We start from the raw sequence: 19,320 nt of genomic DNA on the forward strand, positions 1-19,320 counted from the left end.
TGAATGCTTGCTTCATTCACTCCTCCCTATTTTAATGCTAGCTAAGATGGTGGTTAGAGCGTATCTTCTTTACAGATAAAAATAAAATAAAAAACAAGAAAAGGACAAAACATCTATCAAGCTTTTTGAATTATAGCGCAATAATAAGCCTAGCATAATCTCAAGTGTCTATACAAATCTGGACAGTTCAGAGACATCAGCAATCCCCGCCCAATTTGGTGTGACTGTCCATTTGGATTGGAATCCCTGTAATACGTACAGGGTAAGTAGCTAGCTAGTCGAAACTATTATTGTAACTGTCTGCTGGTAATTTCGTGGTAACATAACATTTAGCTTGAACGAATTTATACAGTGCATGAACGAATGTATACAGTTTCTGCCTCAATGCCAATCATTTTTGCATTGACGCCTAGCTAGTTGTGGATTTAATCTAATGTCAATGGTTTACTGTGTCTTGAGTCTGTTAGCTCGCAAGCTAACGTTAGTAGGCCGCAGTCGCTAACTAGCCTAGATTCTGAAGTTAGCTTGTTTGCTAATGTTAGCCTCTTAGCACTTACGTTGGTTAACAAGCTGTCACTTTGTATTCACACGACAGTGCCTGTCATGTGAACGTTGGGTATTTACTCAAAGCAAAATGTCAAACGGACGGCATTTGACTCGTTGACTTGAGTCTTACTCCTGTTTTTATTGTTTAGGCACCTGACCGGCTTTTTTTTTTTTTGCGAGCTAACTAACATATGTTAACACAGGAGAGAATCATTGCAAACCATTAGCAGCATGCTAACGTTAATTACCTAGCTATTTGGCTTCATAGTATCAGTCATCTGACCATTGCTGCTTATAGTACTTGTATACCTGCATCATTTGTTGAGGGGAATGTTTGCTATGTCCGCTGTAGTTTAGCAACGGATTTAAATATGCGTTTGAACTATTATATTGGAAAGTACCTAATGTTAGTTGGTTAACTAGTGTTACCCATGAAGCTAACGTAAGCTAGTTTGTCAATTGCCGTTACTTGTAATCAGCTAGCGAGCTCACTGGTAGAGTGACTTCCAGTTTGCACTCTATTTCTATTAAAGACCAGCGCGAACTCTTCAACAAACCCCAAGATTCAATAGGCCTGGTTTTTAATCAGTCTTTGATCTATTACAGTTGACATCTACAAGAAGGTACGCCCTCCTCCTGTCTAAACAACATCACACAATGTGTTTGTGGCTGGCTGTCCTTACCACAATCTGCTACTTTCGTATCAAGCTGTTGCCAATTGACCTGTAACACAGGCAGAAGTTGGTGATGATCCTCATAACATTCAGCTTCGACTACTAAAATATTAAGACACCAGTACCACTAGTTAAGTGAGCAGGTCTGATTTAGGCCTACGTTTTGCGTTGTCACTAGTGTACTATTAATGTCCTCCACTATCCAGGTTTCCGATCCAACTTTTTTAATGCGAGTAAATTATGTCAGATAAAAAGTTTCTACAAGCTTGATGGAGTCAAGCAGATTTGTTAAATTGAAAAAATATATTTTAAAAATTAAACAATATAAGCTACAAGAGGTGATCTTTTTGTGTTGGTAAAATTAATTGTGAGAAATGAAGGTGTTTATGTGCAAATATTGATATAATGGCCATATCAAACTAACTTGATGGAAAATTGCCATCTTTTTATGGGGATTTTTGAATATTTGCATGCAAATCTGTTTCTAATTGGATGGAAACCTATCAATTGTTGACCATTTATTTACCTACTTAGAAAATAGTCAAAATAGAGTCTGTGAGTAGCAGAATTGTCTTTCCAGTCTCTATCCTATCTCATCTGCACATGAAAGGAAATGTCTATTTATTGCTGCACTTTTCAACAATGACTGTCCCTTTTTATCCATCTCATTGTTTCATGTATGTTTTTCATGTTTATTGTTGACTCCTGACTGCACAACACATTTCCCAATTGGGACAATTAAGATAACTTGATGTCTTACTAAAGCTCCCATCCCGTACTACGCTCCTCCCTCCCAGCCGTGACACCTGCTCCCTTCACCGTACCATAGGATGTCCCACAGCCCCGAGATGAAGGATGACTCTATGGAGTGCCCTCTGTGCATGGAGCCGCTGGAGATTGACGACGTCAACTTCTTCCCCTGCACCTGTGGCTACCAGATCTGCCGCTTCTGCTGGCACCGCATCCGCACAGACGAGAACGGCCTCTGCCCCGCCTGCAGAAAGGTACGTAATCTATCCTAACCCCTAGCCCTTCTGCTGGCATTGCATCTGCACAGACGAGAACGACCTTTTTGGCCTGTCTGCAGAAAGGTGCATAACCTATCCTAACCCCTAGCCCTTCTGCTAGCACCGCATCTGAACAAACGAGAACGGCCTCTGCCCCGCCTGCAGAAAGGTACTTAACCTATCCTAACCCCCTAGCCTTTCTCCTACACTTCTGCTGGCACCGTGTCCACACAGACGAGAACGGCCTCTGCCCCGTCTGCAGAAAAAGGCTGGCTCGTTGGGGTTATGGTAATGTAACCTACAGTCTCGTAAAGGGCTTTTCAACACTGTTCCTGGAGAGCTACCCTCCTGTAGGTTTTCGTTTCAACCTGATTCAGCTTATCAACCAGCTAATTATTATAATCGGGTGCGCTTGATTACGGTTGGAACGAGAACCTACATGACAGTAGCGCTCCAGGAACAGGGTTGGAGAGTACTGATCTAGTATAATGTAATACTACTTTATTCATCCATCAGAGACATAAATGATTCTACTCAGCTCCTAACTCTCCCCAGAAGGATATACCTATAGTCTGTACAGGTGAGTTTACCTGTCTATCTCTGCTCCTACCCTCCAGCCGTACCCGGAGGACCCTGCGGTGTACAAGCCCCTGTCACAGGAGGAGATCCAGAGGATAAAGAACGAGAAGAAGCAGAAACAGAACGAGAAGAAGCAGAAGGTGACAGAGAACAGGAAACACCTGGCCAGCGTCCGGGTGGTGCAGAGAAACCTGGTGTTTGTGGTCGGGCTCTCTCAAAGGCTTGCAGATCCAGAGGTGAGACGCCTATGAGCTTACTACATTATACATTGAGTGTATATTAGATGTTCTTTCCATGACATTGACTGACCAGGTGAAAAGGATGATCCCGTATTGATGGCACTTGTTAAAACTGCCCCATGTAGATCATGGGGCAGCAGGTAGCCTTGTGGTTAGAGCGTTGGGCCAGTAACCAAAAGGTTGATAGATCGAATCACCGAGCTGACAAGGTACAAATCTGTCATTCTGCCCCTGAACAAGACCGTTAACCCACTGTTCCTAGGCTGTCATTGTAAATAAGAATTTGTTCTTAACTGACTTGCCTAGTTTAATAAATAAAATGAAGGGGAGGAGACTGGTGAAATATTTTCTAAGCTTTGAGACAATTGAGTCATTGAGACAAAGTGAAGTGCCTTTGATTGGTATGGTAGTAGGTGCCAGGCAAACTGGTTTGTGTCAAGAACTGCAATGGTGCTGGGTATTTCATGCTCAACAGTTTCCTGTGTGTATAAAGAACAGTCCAGGGAGCACCCAATGGATATCCAGCCAACTTGAGACAACTGTAGGAAGCATTGGGGTCAACATGGGCCAGCATTCCTGTGGAACGCTTTCAACACCTTGTAGAGTGCGTGTCCTGGTGAATTGAGGCTGTTCGAAGGGCAAAAGGGGAGGTGTTCCTAATATTTGGAATACTCCGTGTAGATCTACTATATCAGTAGGCCAATCAATCAACTGTATTTGTAAAGCCCTCCGTACATCAGCTGATATCTCAAAGTGCTGTACAGAAACCCAGCCTAAAACCCCAAACAGCAAGCAATGCAGGTGTAGAAGCACAGTGGCTAGGAAAAACTCCTGAGAAAGGCCAGAACCTAGGAAGAAACCTAGAGAGGAACCAGGCTATGTGGGGTGGCCAGTCCTCTTCTGGCTGTGCCAGGTGAAGATTATAACAGAACATGGCCGAGATGTTCAAATGTTCATAGATGACCAGCAGGGTCAAATAATAATAATCACAGTCGTTGTCGAGGGTGCAGCAAGTCAGCACCTCAGGAGTAAATGTCAGTTGGCTTTTCATAGCCGATCATTCAGAGTATCTAGATCCTTTTTTGTTAAGGTGGCAAAATTCCATAAATTCTCAAGTTTTCCAGAAATTGGGAATCCTACCACTAGGATTTTTGGAAAACTTGGGAAATTTGTGAGTTTCCTGAATTTTGCAACCCTAGTTGAACTACCCTTTTTTTGAGGATTTTCCTCTTGAAGCCTCACCGACCCAAAGGGGAGTCCATCATCCATAGTGTAGGAGACACCTAGGTAATTAGTTGTTTTTAGGATGTCCATATTTTCTCATCTGATTTCAGACAAATGCCATAGGTTTCTTCTATAGGTAACGTGATATACTGTCCCATTCATTCTTCAGTTAACCCATGCATACTTTTTTTTTTTTTTTTTTACCTGGGAAATTTTTTTTTTTTTTTTTTTGCTGCTTATGTGCAGAATACATGGTTTTATCGTAGAGTATTTGATGTTCACAGATGCCGGTGGAGATCAAAAGCACTAAGCACATTGATTGGAAATAGTTTTTAACACGTCGCGTTTAAACCTACTGAAGTCCCCACCCCTCCACTTTGCTTCAGTCATTTTTAATGGGATACTGTGAGATTTTGAGACTTGGGGTTGTATTTCTCATAGAGATGTATAGAGGTCACAATTGTTGTATCTGTCCCATTACCGGTATGTTGTCTGTGAGTCCTTGGGAAATCCCATTGAGACGGATACCACATTGCGATCTCTGTACATCTCTATGCTACAATGGGACAGAAAATGAGGAAGTGGATAACCATAATATATATATTTTTATCAGTAAAATGTATGAATTTATAAAATATTGATTACTATGTGTAGATTATTAGCACTAATAAATAACTACCTCAGCTTTACAGTAGTTAGATTTATTTTCCTGCTTTTGAAAGCAGCTGGCTACTGTACCGGGAGAGTTCCAGCAATTGCCCTAAGCTAATGTCAATCATCTCAACTGCACACAGAGACATAAAATTTGTATCCATTAGTTGTTCACTCCAACCCTGTTCCTGTAGGTTTTCACTCCAACCCTAGTTTAACACACCTGACTCTAATAATTATTTTGTTGATAAGCTGAATCAGGTTAGTTACAATTGGGGTCTGAGTTAACCTGAAGGGGGGGGGGGTTGCTCTCCAGGAGCAGGGTCGGAGTGAACCTGAAGGGGGGGTTGCTCTCCAGGAACAGGGTCGGAGTGAACCTGAAGGGGGGGTTGCTCTCCAGGAACAGGGTCGGAGTGAACCTGAAGGGGGGTTGCTCTCCAGGAGCAGGGTCGGAGTGAACCTGAAGGGGGGGGTTGCTCTCCAGGAACAGGGTCGGAGTGAACCTGAAGGGGGGGGGTTGCTCTCCAGGAACAGGGTCGGAGTGAACCTGAAGGGGGGTTGCTCTCCAGGAACAGGGTCGGAGTGAACCTGAAGGAGGGTTGCTCTCCAGGAGCAGGGTCGGAGTGAACCTGAAGGGGGGTTGCTCTCCAGGAGCAGGGTCGGAGTGAACCTGAAGGGGGGTTGCTCTCCAGGAGCAGGGTCGGAGTGAACCTGAAGGGGGGTTGCTCTCCAGGAGCAGGGTCGGAGTGAACCTGAAGGGGGGGGTTGCTCTCCAGGAGCAGGGTCGGAGTGAACCTGAAGGAGGGGTTGCTCTCCAGGAACAGGGTCGGAGTGAACCTGAAGGAGGGGTTGCTCTCCAGGAACAGGGTCGGAGTGAACCTGAAGGAGGGGTTGCTCTCCAGGAACAGGGTCGGAGTGAACCTGAAGGAGGGGTTGCTCTCCAGGAACAGGGTCGGAGTGAACCTGAAGGAGGGGTTGCTCTCCAGGAACAGGGTCGGAGGGGTTGCTCTCCAGGAACAGGGTCGGAGTGAACCTGAAGGAGGGGTTGCTCTCCAGGAGCAGGGTCGGAGTGAACCTGAAGGGGGGGGGTTGCTCTCCAGGAACAGGGTCGGAGTGAACCTGAAGGAGGGGTTGCTCTCCAGGAACAGGGTCGGGGTGAACCTGAAGGAGGGGTTGCTCTCCAGGAACAGGGTCGGAGTGAACCTGAAGGAGGGGTTGCTCTCCAGGAACAGGGTCGGAGGGGTTGCTCTCCAGGAACAGGGTCGGAGTGAACCTGAAGGAGGGGTTGCTCTCCAGGAACAGGGTCGGAGTGAACCTGAAGGAGGGGTTGCTCTCCAGGAACAGGGTCGGAGTGAACCTGAAGGAGGGGTTGCTCTCCAGGAACAGGGTCGGAGTGAACCTGAAGGAGGGGTTGCTCTCCAGGAGCAGGGTCGGAGGGGTTGCTCTCCAGGAACAGGGTCGGAGTGAACCTGAAGGAGGGGTTGCTCTCCAGGAACAGGGTCGGGGTGAACCTGAAGGAGGGGTTGCTCTCCAGGAACAGGGTCGGAGTGAACCTGAAGGAGGGGTTGCTCTCCAGGGTCGGGGTGAACCTGAAGGAGGGGTTGCTCTCCAGGGTCGGGGTGAACCTGAAGGAGGGGTTGCTCTCCAGGAACAGGGTCTGGGTGAACGGCGTTGGAGAGCCCTGCGTTAAGTAGTTGGACAAAGATATTCAGAATTTCATCTCACTATTCTGTTACTTTATCATATTTCCGGTCTATTGATGTAGCTATATTTGATTTCCCTCAACTGTATTTATGAAGGTTTGTTTGTGAAAAATGTCTCCATCTCTTCATTTCTGCACAGGTTCTAAAAAGGCCAGAGTATTTTGGGAAGTTTGGGAAAATACACAAGGTGGTCATCAACAACAGCACATCATATGCAGGTTCACAGGTAAGAACTGGTTCTGTGTGGCTCACTTGGGAGGAGGGTATAGCACACTTAGGTTGGTAACGGAGAACAGTCGTGGGTTCTATCGCCATACTAAAATGTATACAGTACCAGTCAAATGTTTAGACGCACCTACTCATTCAAGGGTTTTTCTTTATTTTTACTCTTTTCCACATTGTAGAATAATAGTGAAGACATCACAACTATGAAATAACACACATGGAAACATGTAGTAACCCAAAAAGTATAAAACAAATCAAGATGTGTTTTGTATTCTTCAAAGTAGCCACCATTTGCCTTGATGACTGCCAAGAGTGTGCAAAGCTTTCTGTCAACCAGCTTGACCTGGAATGCTTTACCCACAGTCTTGAAAGGGGTTCCCACATATGCTGATCACTTGTTGGCTGCTTTTCCTTGACTCTGCGGTCCAACTCATCCTAAACCATCTCAATTGGGTTGAGGTTGGGTGATTGTGGAGGCCTGATGCAGCACTCCATCACTCTCCTTCTTGGTCAAATAGCCCTTACACAGCTTGGAGGTGTGTTTTGTGTTATTGTCCTGTTGAAAAACAAATGATAGTCCCACTGAGAGCACACCAGATGGGATGGCGTATCGCTGCAGAATGCTGTGGTAGCCATGCGGGTTAGGTGTGCCTTGAATTCTAAATAATTCACTGACAGTGTCACCATTAAAGCCCCATCACATCTCCTCCATGCTTCACGGTGGCAACCACATGCGAAAATCATCCGTTCACCTAATCTGCGCCTCACAAAGACATGGCGGTTGGAACCAAAAATCTATCATTTGGACTCATCAGAACAAAGGATAGATTTCCACCGGTCTTAAGTCCATTTCTTTTTTTTCTTGGCCCAAGCAAGTATCCTCTTCTTATTGGTGTCCTTTAGAAGTGGTTTATATCCTGCAATTCTACCATGAAGGTCTGCTTCACACAGTTTCCTCAGAACAGTTGATGTTGCGATGTGTCTGTTACTTGAACTGGGCTGCAATTTCTGAGGCTCGTAACTTTAATGAACTTGTACTCTGCAGCAGAGGTAACTCTGGGTCATCCTTTCCTGTGGTGGTCCTCATGAGAGCCAGTTTCATCATAGCTCTTGGTTTTTGCGACGACACTTGAAACGTTCAAAGATCTTGACATTTTCAGAATTGACTGACCTTCATGTTTTAAAGTAGTGATGGACTGTCCTTTCTCTATACTTATATGAGCTGCTCTTGGCATAATATGGACTTGGTATTTTACCAAATAGGGCTATCTTCTGTATAGCACACCTACATTGTCACACAATTGATTGGCTCAATGCATTAAGAAGGTAAGAATTTGGAATTTAACAAGGTAGGCCTGTTAATTGAAATGCATTCCAGGTGACTACCTCGTGAAGCTGGTTGAGAGAATGCCAAGAGTGTGCAAAGCGGTCATCAAGGTTACTTTGATGAATCATAGATTTAACACTTTTGGTTACTACATGATTCGATACGTGTTAGTAAATATTTTCGAATATTTTTGATAAAAAAATAAAGAAAAACGCTTGAATGGGTAGGTGTCCAAACTTTCGGCTGGTACTGTTACAAACTCGCTGTACTGTCAATTACTTTAGAGAAAAGTCAGATCATAAAAAGTGGGATTGAATTCAAAAGTGGGGTCCTCTCAATACATCTCTAACAAAGCAGTGTGTTTTCTTATGACCTATTCTGAATATTATTATTAACTTTTCTGATCCACAGGGTCCCAGTGCCAGTGCCTATGTCACCTATATCCGCTCTGAAGACGCCCTCAGAGCAATACAATGTGTAAACAATGTAGTGGTGGACGGCAGAACGCTCAAGGTGACCGAAACAGACATTCAGGGCCAGTTTCTTGGACACAAATTAAACCAAATCCTGGATAACAATTCTCAATAGAGAAATTCCACTGAAGGTGCATTTTAGTCCAGGACAAAGCTTAATCTGTCTGGGAAACTGGTCCTAGAAGTAACTGTTTGTAGACTTATTGTAAGGAATGTTATCAAATAAAGTACGATCTTATCTTAAATGCTATATGACCTTTGTCTTAGATATGTAATAATATGATTTAGAGGGCAACAACTGAAGAGAACATTTGTCAAGTACATTTTCACTGAGCTCTCCTTTCTGTATTTAACATAATGTGTTTTTTTTAAATGCAGGCTTCTTTAGGTACAACAAAATACTGCAGTTACTTCCTCAAAAGCATGCAGTGTCCCAAACCAGACTGTATGTATCTACATGAGCTGGGGGACGAGGCGGCTAGCTTTACTAAAGAGGAGATGCAGGTAACAAATCCTTTTTTTTCTTTTTTTCTGTGTGATTTGTTGGTGGGTGAATAGAGATGCCTAACAACTTTCTCTTGACGTCATGTACTGTTCTTGCCTGTGTGTATACCTTGTCCCAGGTTAGATCTTATTTTATTTCCTTTTGGATGTTTTTAGTATCTGTCTTTTCAACCATGTTCTTACTTCAAGTGTCTTTGGACCTCAGCATTAATGTTATTTGAAGCTAGCCTGGTCCCAGATCTGGATGTGCTGTATAGCCAATTCCTAATGTCGTTGTCATCCTAGATTTGGGTCTAGGTGGAAGATGCGACACAGTTGAATTGAGTAGGTGTCTGTGGTGAACAGTGGGAGCGTTGTGTGTTTTATGATTCACTGCTTAAGTGACTTAACGTTATGTTTGTCCTTAGGCTGGGAAACACCAAGAATACGAGCAAACACTACTCCAGGACCTCTACAAAATGAACCCAAGCTTTCTACAAACGTCAACGTGTGCAGGGGAAAAGTCCAAAAGCAGATCTTCAAATTCTACACACAGGTATTTTGGCTTTCCCCTATCTACCCAACAGTAAATATTTGTCCTGGAGGCTGTGGCACTAACCGCTTGACCACCTTAGGCTTCTATTGATTTCCACCACACAACATCTCTTTATTAGATGTTTGTCCATTTATCACAACAGACCCAACAATGGCAAAGATGGGTGGCCGATTCTATCGGGGTACGGTGGGAAACTGGCCAATGGCCTGTCAGAGGACAGGAAGTCTCCTCCACTGCTAGACTGCTGCCTGGACCCAGAGGGCATGACCTCCGATGGGTTAGGACTTGGCCTGGGGCTGGACACCGAGCTGGGGATGGGGTCTGGTCAGGGTGCTGCCCTGTCCCCCTTCTCCTCTAACTGTGACAGCAACAGGTAATATGGAACAGGGCTTCTCAAACCTTTTGGGTAATGGACCACTTTTGTGAATGCACCCCCTCATAATCAGAACATTACTTGAGTGCCATTTTAACAAATAGCCTACAAGGAATTTTTTACGATGACTTCTGCATTACATGGCCAGACGAACCAAGTCTCAGCCCCGAGGAAGGAACATTTTAAAAGGCCCACTTTTTGCCGTCTGAGAGAAAATAATGCAGATTTAAAGCGAATTTCCCGTAATTCTACACTTTTTGCCATTAGGCAGAGAGAACTTCGCAGTTTTTAAAACTTAAATTACAGCGCAGTTAAGTACAAAAAATGTTTTTTTTTCTTATTAAATGGGGGAGGGAATAGTATTGAGTTGAAAAATGTATAATTGGAGTACTGTGGATATCAATATGTCTGTGAGCCTCCGAGGCCCATGTGGCCCAGAGTTAAGAACATACATTATAGATTAATATTACACACTTTAAATATATTGCATGGATCCCTTGGCCAAAATTATCTTTTTATAATATTATTATTTTTTTAAATTGTGTGTGGATGGATATAGATTGAGATATCTGGCTACAGACCCCCTGCAGAACCTGGATCCCACTTTGAGAACCCCTGATATACAGTGCCTTCAGAAAGTATTCATACCCCTTGACTTATTCCACATTTTGTTGTTACAGCCTGAATTCAACATGGGTACTCCATAGTGACAATGAAAACATGTTTTTAAAAATTGGTGCAAATTTTTTGAAAATGTAAATGCATAAATATCTCATTTACATAAGTATTCACAATCCTGAATCATCTTTGGCAGTGATTTACAGCTTTCTTGGTAAATCTCTTAGAGCTTTCCACAACTGGATTATACACTATTTGCCTATTTATTATTTTCTAAATTCTTCAAGCTCTGTCAAATTGGTTGTTGATCATTGCTGGACAACCATTTTCAGGTATTAACATAGATTTTCAAGTAGATTTAAATCAAAACTGTAACTCGGCCACTCAGGAACATTAGCTGTTTTCTTGGTAAGCAAATTCAGTGTAGATTTTGCCTTGTGTTTTAGGTTATTGTCTTGCTGAAAGGTAAATTAATTCCCAATTTTTGGTGGAAAGCAGACTGTACCAGGTTTTCCTCTAGGATTTTGCCTGTGCTTAGCTCCATTCAGTTTTTTCTTATCCTGAAAAACTTGCCATTCCTTAAATATTACAAGCATACCCATAACATTATGCAGCCACCACTATGCTTGAAAATATGTAGTGGTGCTCAGTAATGTGCTGTATTGGATTTGTCCCAAACGTAACACTTTGTATTCAGGACAAAAAGGAATTGCTGACCACATTTTATTTTTCAGTATTACTTTAGTGCCTTATTGCAAACAGGAAGCATGTTTTGGAATAGTTTTATTATGTACAGACTTCCTTTTCACTGTCATTTAGGTTAGTATTGTTGACTAACTACAATGTTGTTGATCCATCCTCAGTTTTCTCCTATCACAGCCATTCAACTCTGTTTTAAATTCACCATTGACCTCATGGTGAAATCCCTGAAATTGTGAGGCATTGGAAAACCTCCCTGGTCTGTGTGGTTGAATCTGTTTGAAATTCACTGCTCAACTGAGGGACCTTACAGTTATCTGTATGTGTGTACCTAGTACAGAGACGAGGTAGTCATTAACTGTACCTAGTACAGAGACGAGGTAGTCATTAACTGTACCTAGTACAGAGACGAGGTAGTCATTAACTGTACCTAGTACAGAGACGAGGTAGTCATTAACTGTACCTAGTACAGAGACGAGGTAGTCATTAACTGTACAGAGACGAGGTAGTCATTAACTGTACAGAGACGAGGTAGTCATTAACTGTACAGAGACGAGGTAGTCATTAACTGTACAGAGACGAGGTAGTCATTAACTGTACAGAGACGAGGTAGTCATTAACTGTACAGAGACGAGGTAGTCATTAACTGTACAGAGACGAGGTAGTCATTAACTGTACCGAGACGAGGTAGTCATTAACTGTACAGAGACGAGGTAGTCATTAACTGTACCGAGACGAGGTAGTCATTAACTGTACCGAGACGAGGTAGTCATTAACTGTACCGAGATGAGGTCATGTTAAACACTATTATTGCACACAGAGTCCATGCAACTTATTATGTGAATTTTAAATTAATTTGTAAAAACATTATTCCACTTTGATTATGGGTTATTGTATGTAGGCCAGTGACCAAAAAACATCTACATTTGATCAATTTTAAGTTCAGACTTTAACACAACAAAATTTGTAAAGTCAAGGGTGAGACTACTTTCTGAAGCCACTGTACAAGAATAAGACTTTAGTCCATTTTACAATGACAGAGAAGTTGACATGTCACAGGCAATATATACTGGAGGGTTAAACCAAGCTTACTGAGAAGGCAGGCAGTACTGTTCTGTACTGCATGGTTACACATTCACTATAGTTGCTGGAAACGTGTTGAAAGGGCCTCTGTGAAGAGAGAATCCAAGCCGGCCCTAGTTTGGTTCAGGTCAGCACAATAACGTGAAAAGGTTTTAACTCACAGGCCAAACTGGCCTCCTTTTGGTCCGTTTTAAATGCTGCTGGTGGGCCATGAAGATCATTGTCTGTTTCTCTTTAGTCCCAGCGACAAACCTCCGGAATCAATAAGTATGGTGAATGGAGAGACATTACAACAGGTACGGAGACCTTTACTAATGACTTAATGTAGAAGTACAGAAATGTTTTAACCTTTCTACATGTATTTTCAAGATTTGTATAAGTATATAGATAATTACTATATTACATTGTGGTCCTTCTGTAGCTCAGTTGGTAGAGCATGGCGCTTGTAACGCCAGGGTAGTGGGTTCGATTCCCGGGACCACCCATACGTAGAATGTATGCACACATGACTGTAAGTCGCTTTGGATAAAAGCGTCTGCTAAATGGCATAAATATTATTATTTATTATTATACACGAAGAACATATTGATGTTATTTAGGGAAATGATTGTTAAATATGTATACAGTTTCTTCTGAGCCATTTCAAATATAGCTGATTTATTTCTTACAAATGTTACATTGTCACAGACATTACCAATGTCTCCCCCCCTCTCCAGATGCCTAACAGTGAGTCCCCCTCCTCTCCTCCGGGGCTGACCAGACCTCCGAGCAGTCTGGTGGTTCCTATCAGTGTAGTGGACCTCACCGCCCGCTCTCCCTTCGAAGGGGCTGCTGCAGAGTCCCAGTCGCTCTTCTCAGACAACAGTAACTTCAGACAACCCAACCCTATCCCGTCTGGCCTGCCCCCCTTCCCTAACACACCTAGAGGGGGATCCGACTGGCCCATGACCCCTGAACCACAGAGCCTCTTCGCATCAGGTGGGTTGTGTGGGGTAGACACTGACACACACACACACACCACACACTGTTTAGTAGACAATGCTTCCTTTAACAGTGCAGTGTCGCCTCCCGGGTGGAGCAGTGGTCTAAGGCACTGCATCGCAGTGCTAGCTGTGCCACCAGAGACTGTGTTCGCGCCCAGGCTCTGTCTCGACCGGGAGGCCCATGGGGCGGCGCACAATTGGCCTAGCATCGTCCGGGTTAGGGAGGGTTTGGTCGGCAGGGATGTCCTTGTCTCATCGAGCACTAGCGACTCCTGTGGCGGGCCGGGCGCAGTGCACACTAACCAGGTCGCCAGGTGCACGGTGTTTCCTCCGACACATTGGTGCGGCTGGCATCCGGGTTGGATGTGCATTGGGTCAAGAAGCAGAGCGGCTAGGTTGGGTTGTGTTTCGGAGGACGCATGGCTCTTTTAAAAAAAATGTTATATGTTTATTATTTTACAATAAAAAATCAAATAAAAAAGACAGCAATACTAACAATGACATTCATTGTACTGTTGAATGGGATGGCCAATTTAGAGGACAAAACAAAACTTAACTCACACATGCACAAAATAAAACAAAATGCTATTAGGTGGTACATGTATATGAAGACAGCATATAGTCATTACAAGCAGTGTAGTAAAGCCAAAAATAGATATTGAGTGGAGTACAGCACAGAGTAGCAGCAGATCGTCAGCCCGGTTATGAAGCGGGACAAGACCATTTATCCAGTATCGGCTGCCATATTTTGTCAAACATTGGACTTCTATTGGAGGTATTGTATCGAATCTTTTCCATATGTATTACATTCCCCAAATCCCGTAACCACATTTCAAAGGTAGGTACAGTCTCCAGTTTCCAAAATTGCAATATGAGCCTTTTGGCTAATAGAGTACAAAGAGAGACAGCTTTCCCTTCGTGGTTATTCCCATCAACTGTACCAAACAGAGCGGTCAATGGGTCTGGGGCTAGAACTCTATCAAAGGCTCTAGATAAATAATCAAAAATGAGAGCCCAGTAAACATGTAATTTAGGACATATCAGCTTTGAAACATAACCACTAGATGCGTTTTCCATGCTTCTCTCCCTTCCCCAGACACAATACCGGTCTCGTCCTCCACAGACTGGCAGGCGGCCTTCGGCTTCGGCTCCTCATCCAAGACACAACAGCAGGACGACGACCTAGGCTTCGACCCCTTCGACATCACGAGGAAGGCCCTGGCTGACCTCATAGAGAAGGAGCTGTCAGTCCAGGACCAGCCCAGTCCGCTGGGGTCCCCCGGCCCCTTCAGCCTCCACCACCCCGGGTCCCACCACCCCGGGTCCCACCACCCCGGGTCCCACCACGGCCTTCACCTGCCCCCCTCCAACCCCAACCATTTCTCCAGTAGCCTTGGACCTCCAACCCGACTCTCTCAGCTCCACCACAGGCAAATCTATAGTTCCTTTAGTTTCCCTGGTTCCCAGAGTCAGAGTAGTCATCATGGTGGAAGTCAGGCTGCCCAGGCCGCCACAGCCTCTCGGCATCCCTGGATGGACACGTCTCCCTCGGCACGCAGCAATAATCACCTCTCACACTTGAACCACTCGGCCAACGCTGGAGGGGGACATGGAAACTTCCTGGACTTGAACATGCCTCCTCAGCGCCACAGTACAGGGCTGGGAGGGATCCCCATATCAGGTAGGTTGTAATAAGACCCTGGCTCTGTCTTCTTGGGAGTGTTGAGTTTAGGAGTAAGTTATGTCTTGTCTCAATTCAGGAAGTAAACAAAAATTGAAATGAGCATTTCAGTTTAAATCCTGAATGGACTGAATTGAAATTCATTTGACCCCAACCCTGTTTGAGTCATGGTTAATACAGTCTGTCCAGTAGGACTGTAACAAGCATTGAATGTCAAAACATGTCATCGTTTTGCCGATTTCTCCCATGTTTCCTGCAAGGTCAAAATGACAAATGACATGTAGTTGTAGTTCTGTGTTTTGGCCACAAGATGGAAGTCCAAAGCCACCTGTGAAGGTGTGGATTCATAAAATCTGTATTAAATGAAGCAAATCAGCACTGCTTATTTTCTAATTAAATATGTTTTCTCTCTAGAAAGCAGCTGTTCTATAGATGGCCTCAATGTGAAAGAATGGCAGGCTGGCCTGAGAGCTCTCCTCCCCAACATTAACATCAACTTTGGCGGTCTCCCCAACTCCTCCTCTTCCTCCTCCTCCTCCTCGTCCTCCAGTGTGAATCACATCGGGCGTCCCAACCACCTGGGGGGTCCTGGGGGGCTAAATGGGCCAGGGGGGCTATCACACAGCCTCAGCTGGGACGGTACGGCCAGCTGGATGGACCCAGCCATCATCACAGGTAGTGAGTAACCCCAGACGTATTTATTACACGGGTACAATACGATGATAATGACTTAATTCTGTCATGTAACATGCAGATTTTTAACAACTATTTACACTAACTTATTAAGATAGGCTCGAAAGTGTTATAAGCAGAGTTAGACATGTCATCTTTATTTAGCCAGGATACTCTACTCACCAACAATAGTCACTGTTTTCCATGGAGATCTGTAGACTGCACTAAAGATACTAAATGGAAGTGGGTCTCCATGGTTTCTCCAGCTGGTCCCGAGGGCTCCCTCTGGGTACACGTTTTGATTTTTGCCCTAATCAAAGGCTGATGATGAGTTGGCTATTTTGAATCTGCTGTGTGGTGCTAGGGCAAAAACCAAAGCGTGCAGATTTTGGGAAACTCTGTCCTACAGTTCCCACTCACTCACTCATCCATCTCTCTCCTCTCTTCAGGCATCCCAGCCTCGACAGGGAACAGTTCAGACCTTTTCCAAGAGGACCAGAATCCTCCTCACTGGCTCAAGTCCCTCCAGGCCCTGACAGAGATGGACGGCCCTGCCCTGCCTAGCTCCTCTCTCCCCCAGCAGCCCCAGAACCAACAGCACCTGTCCCTCCACAGCCACCACCACGGCCTCCTAGACCAGGCTGCCTCACACCCACACCTCCCCCTCCACCACAGAGCTGGCTCCGGCTGGGCCCCTTACCTTCCCAGCCTGGCCCAACCCACACAGGCCAACCCCAGCCAGTTTCACAGCCCTCCCCCAGGCTTCCAGACAGCCTTCAGACCCCCAGGCCAGAGCGCTACAGAGCTGCTAAACAGTACCACCGCCGGAGACCGACACTAAAGACGGATTACAGCAGTGTCCCAACCCGATACAGATACAGTGTACACACACCAATCTGCAGATTATCAAATTATGAAGAATTATTAGCTAACAAAATAACAAGGCTGCTTTCTTTGTCCTTTAAACTTCTATCTTTTTGTTCTGTTCTGACGGCCTTTTTGTTCCTCTTTTCTCTCTTTTTTTCTTTCCCCGTGTCACATGACATGCATTGCTAGGTATCCTCCCTTTTGGTCTGCCACCGACCAAGTCAATGCCTTACTGTGAGCTCCAGTAGTCAGGGGGTGGGTTCAGTAGTTGTGAAACATTTTGAAAAACGGAAAGTGTTTCTTATTGGACAGATAAATCCATGTTGTCCCTGCCGGTTTCACTTAGTTTTCTTTCGTTTGGTGCATAATGAATATGACCCAGGTGAATTGTTTGGGATCAGACACTGCTGTGAGCTTCACTTGAGGTCCGTTCTTTATGATCTAGACGAGCACGGAGAACAGGAGCAGAACTAGGTTTGGTGACGCCGAAGTGGATAACTACAAAACGCACAGGAAACCAGATTAACGTGGGTCATTTTAAGAAGTTAACTCGCGATATGAAATGGTTGAAAGAAGTGAAGTCACGATTACTCTTTGAGGATGAAGCAACCAAATGAATGGAAAATCTGCTCTTAAAGCTTTGCCCTAAATACCCTCATCAACCCCACTTTCAACAGAACAGGAGACCTGGATGAAACTCTACGCTCCCTCGCTGCAGAGAAGCCCTGGAGTGGTTCACTTTGGGCACGTGACAAAATGCCTCAGTTTAACGGTTGAACAGGTATGGTTGAGAATCTTTAGAGAACTATTGTTGAGGGACTTGTCGTAGTTGGTTCAGATGACAGGAAGTTCTGCAGACAGAGATGGGCGGACTAAGACGTTAGGAGGGGTGAGTTGAGGGCACAGGTAGGCTATACATGCTACGGTTTCCATGTTAGACACACGGTCACAATGGTGACGTTCCAGGCCGACTAGATTGTAGTCGTGCTGCACTCAATGCAGCAACCAATGATCGACCTTTGAAGTCGGTGTCAGACTGCTATATCATATGTGGTTAGCTGAGAACTGATCAGCTATAGCTGATTTAACTGGTTAGCTGAGAACAGCTATTCAGGCGTTGTGAGATCTGGCAGGCGACTGCAATGTAGTCTGCCTGGAACGCGTCCAACCAATGACTTGTCTCGTGCAGGTCATTAAAACCAACGTTCATCCCTTTGGGGTCAGGGGTCATGGTGCCCCGTCCTGTAGTAGAGGGAAGATTCAGTTGAACCTCTGTATCAGAGGAAGTAGCACCACCTAACAGGAGGGCTGGCCGACTGGTTAAAGAGTCTCTCCACTGTTCGCGGGTCGGAAGAAGAATAGGTCAAGACTCGCGATACCAGACCTCGGCACGTTAACTGCTAATTCTGGTGAAACGGAGCGGTTGGCGTCGAGGCTAGGGGCAAAAAAGTACAGTATTTAAAAACTGTTGGGAGTATTACAGGCTAATACTGGGACATCCTGAAACCAGGATTTGGTCTTATACACAGTGCCACTGTGTGGTACCTCCAGTAGCTAAACCCTTATCAGGAGAACGACCAGAAAGCAGACAAAACAGAGAAATGAAGGGGTTGATGAAAAGGCTTCCAAGATATGCAGGTCAAAACTAATACTAATAAGGGTAGCCAATAGCGTTACAAGTTTACACCTTGTTAGACCCGTGAGGCCTTTCAACGAGGCCTTACCATGAATTAATGAGAGGCACTTGAGTGATTGGGAAATGGTGTCAAGATGTTCTGATATGTATCTGTATAAAACGTCTTGAGAATGGAAATAATGCAATGTGATATCGTAAAGTGCTACAAGACAAGCTGACAAACGACGGCTTGCAATTTAATCCAAGGAGCTCTCTGCCTTCCTCTGGGCCAAGAGAATTAATAACCTCTCCTTCCTTCACAGACCCTTTCTTTTAGTCTTAACTCATGATCTCTCCATCTTTCTCTCTCTCTCTCTCGCTCTGTTCATCGCTCCCTCTTTCTCCTGCTGTCCCCTATTAAAAACAGTATTCACCAGAAACAAGAACTGATCCAGGAGAAGCCAACGGTCAGTCGTACTACCGTGGTTTTGAACATGATGCTGAGTTAAACACTCATTGAGGAGCTTAAAGGAATTGAACTGTCCTCTGCAGGTCTGGAAAAAGAAACCTTAAATAAAACGGAAAAACCCAGTGCTCGATTTGGCTCCTTTTGTTTCAGATTCACACTTTGTCACGTTTCCTTGTCGTTAAAGTATTACATTGACTGTTCTAAAGTGTCATAATAATAATAATAATAATATATGCCATTTAGCAGACGCTTTTATCCAAAGCGACTTACATTGTGTGCATACATTCTACGTATGGGTGGTCCCAGGAATCGAACCCACTACCCTGGCGTTACAAGCGCCATGCTCTACCAACTGAGCCACAGAAGGACCACAGCACCACCATAACATGTTGATACAACCTGTGTTACAACTCGTAGGGTCTGTTTCCTGGACACGGATTCAATCCTATCCTAGACTAAAAACCCTATTTCAATGGAGAATGTCCATTTGAGCATGCTTTCTACTCCAGCACTAGATTTGTTCAGTGCCTGGGAAACAGATCCCTAATGTTTCAGATGTAACGTCAGCTTGAT

At 44.5% G+C, this 19,320-nt stretch overlaps 1 protein-coding gene across 4 annotated transcripts; it reads left to right on the forward strand.

Moving 5' to 3' along the window:
- Window positions 1-20: 20 nt before the first annotated feature.
- On the forward strand, window positions 21-18,869 carry LOC118395991 (CCR4-NOT transcription complex subunit 4-like). Of its 4 annotated transcripts, none has more exons than XM_035790119.2 (13): window positions 21-262; window positions 2,018-2,224; window positions 2,845-3,042; window positions 6,763-6,849; window positions 8,587-8,688; window positions 9,027-9,152; window positions 9,560-9,687; window positions 9,830-10,060; window positions 12,699-12,756; window positions 13,177-13,438; window positions 14,540-15,124; window positions 15,539-15,802; window positions 16,246-18,869. In XM_035790119.2, exons 2-13 carry the CDS (start codon window positions 2,051-2,053, stop codon window positions 16,635-16,637), a joined length of 2,607 nt encoding a protein of 868 aa, XP_035646012.1. In that variant the 5' UTR covers window positions 21-262; window positions 2,018-2,050; the 3' UTR covers window positions 16,638-18,869. The 4 variants fall into 4 exon arrangements, with proteins under 4 accessions (XP_035646012.1, XP_035646015.1, XP_035646014.1 ...); XM_035790122.2 differs by having other exon boundaries at window positions 15,539-15,799; XM_035790121.2 differs by having other exon boundaries at window positions 2,050-2,224.
- Window positions 18,870-19,320: the final 451 nt, after the last annotated feature.

Source organism: Oncorhynchus keta, chromosome 17, assembly GCF_023373465.1.
Source record: "Oncorhynchus keta strain PuntledgeMale-10-30-2019 chromosome 17, Oket_V2, whole genome shotgun sequence".
NCBI lineage: Eukaryota > Metazoa > Chordata > Actinopteri > Salmoniformes > Salmonidae > Oncorhynchus > Oncorhynchus keta.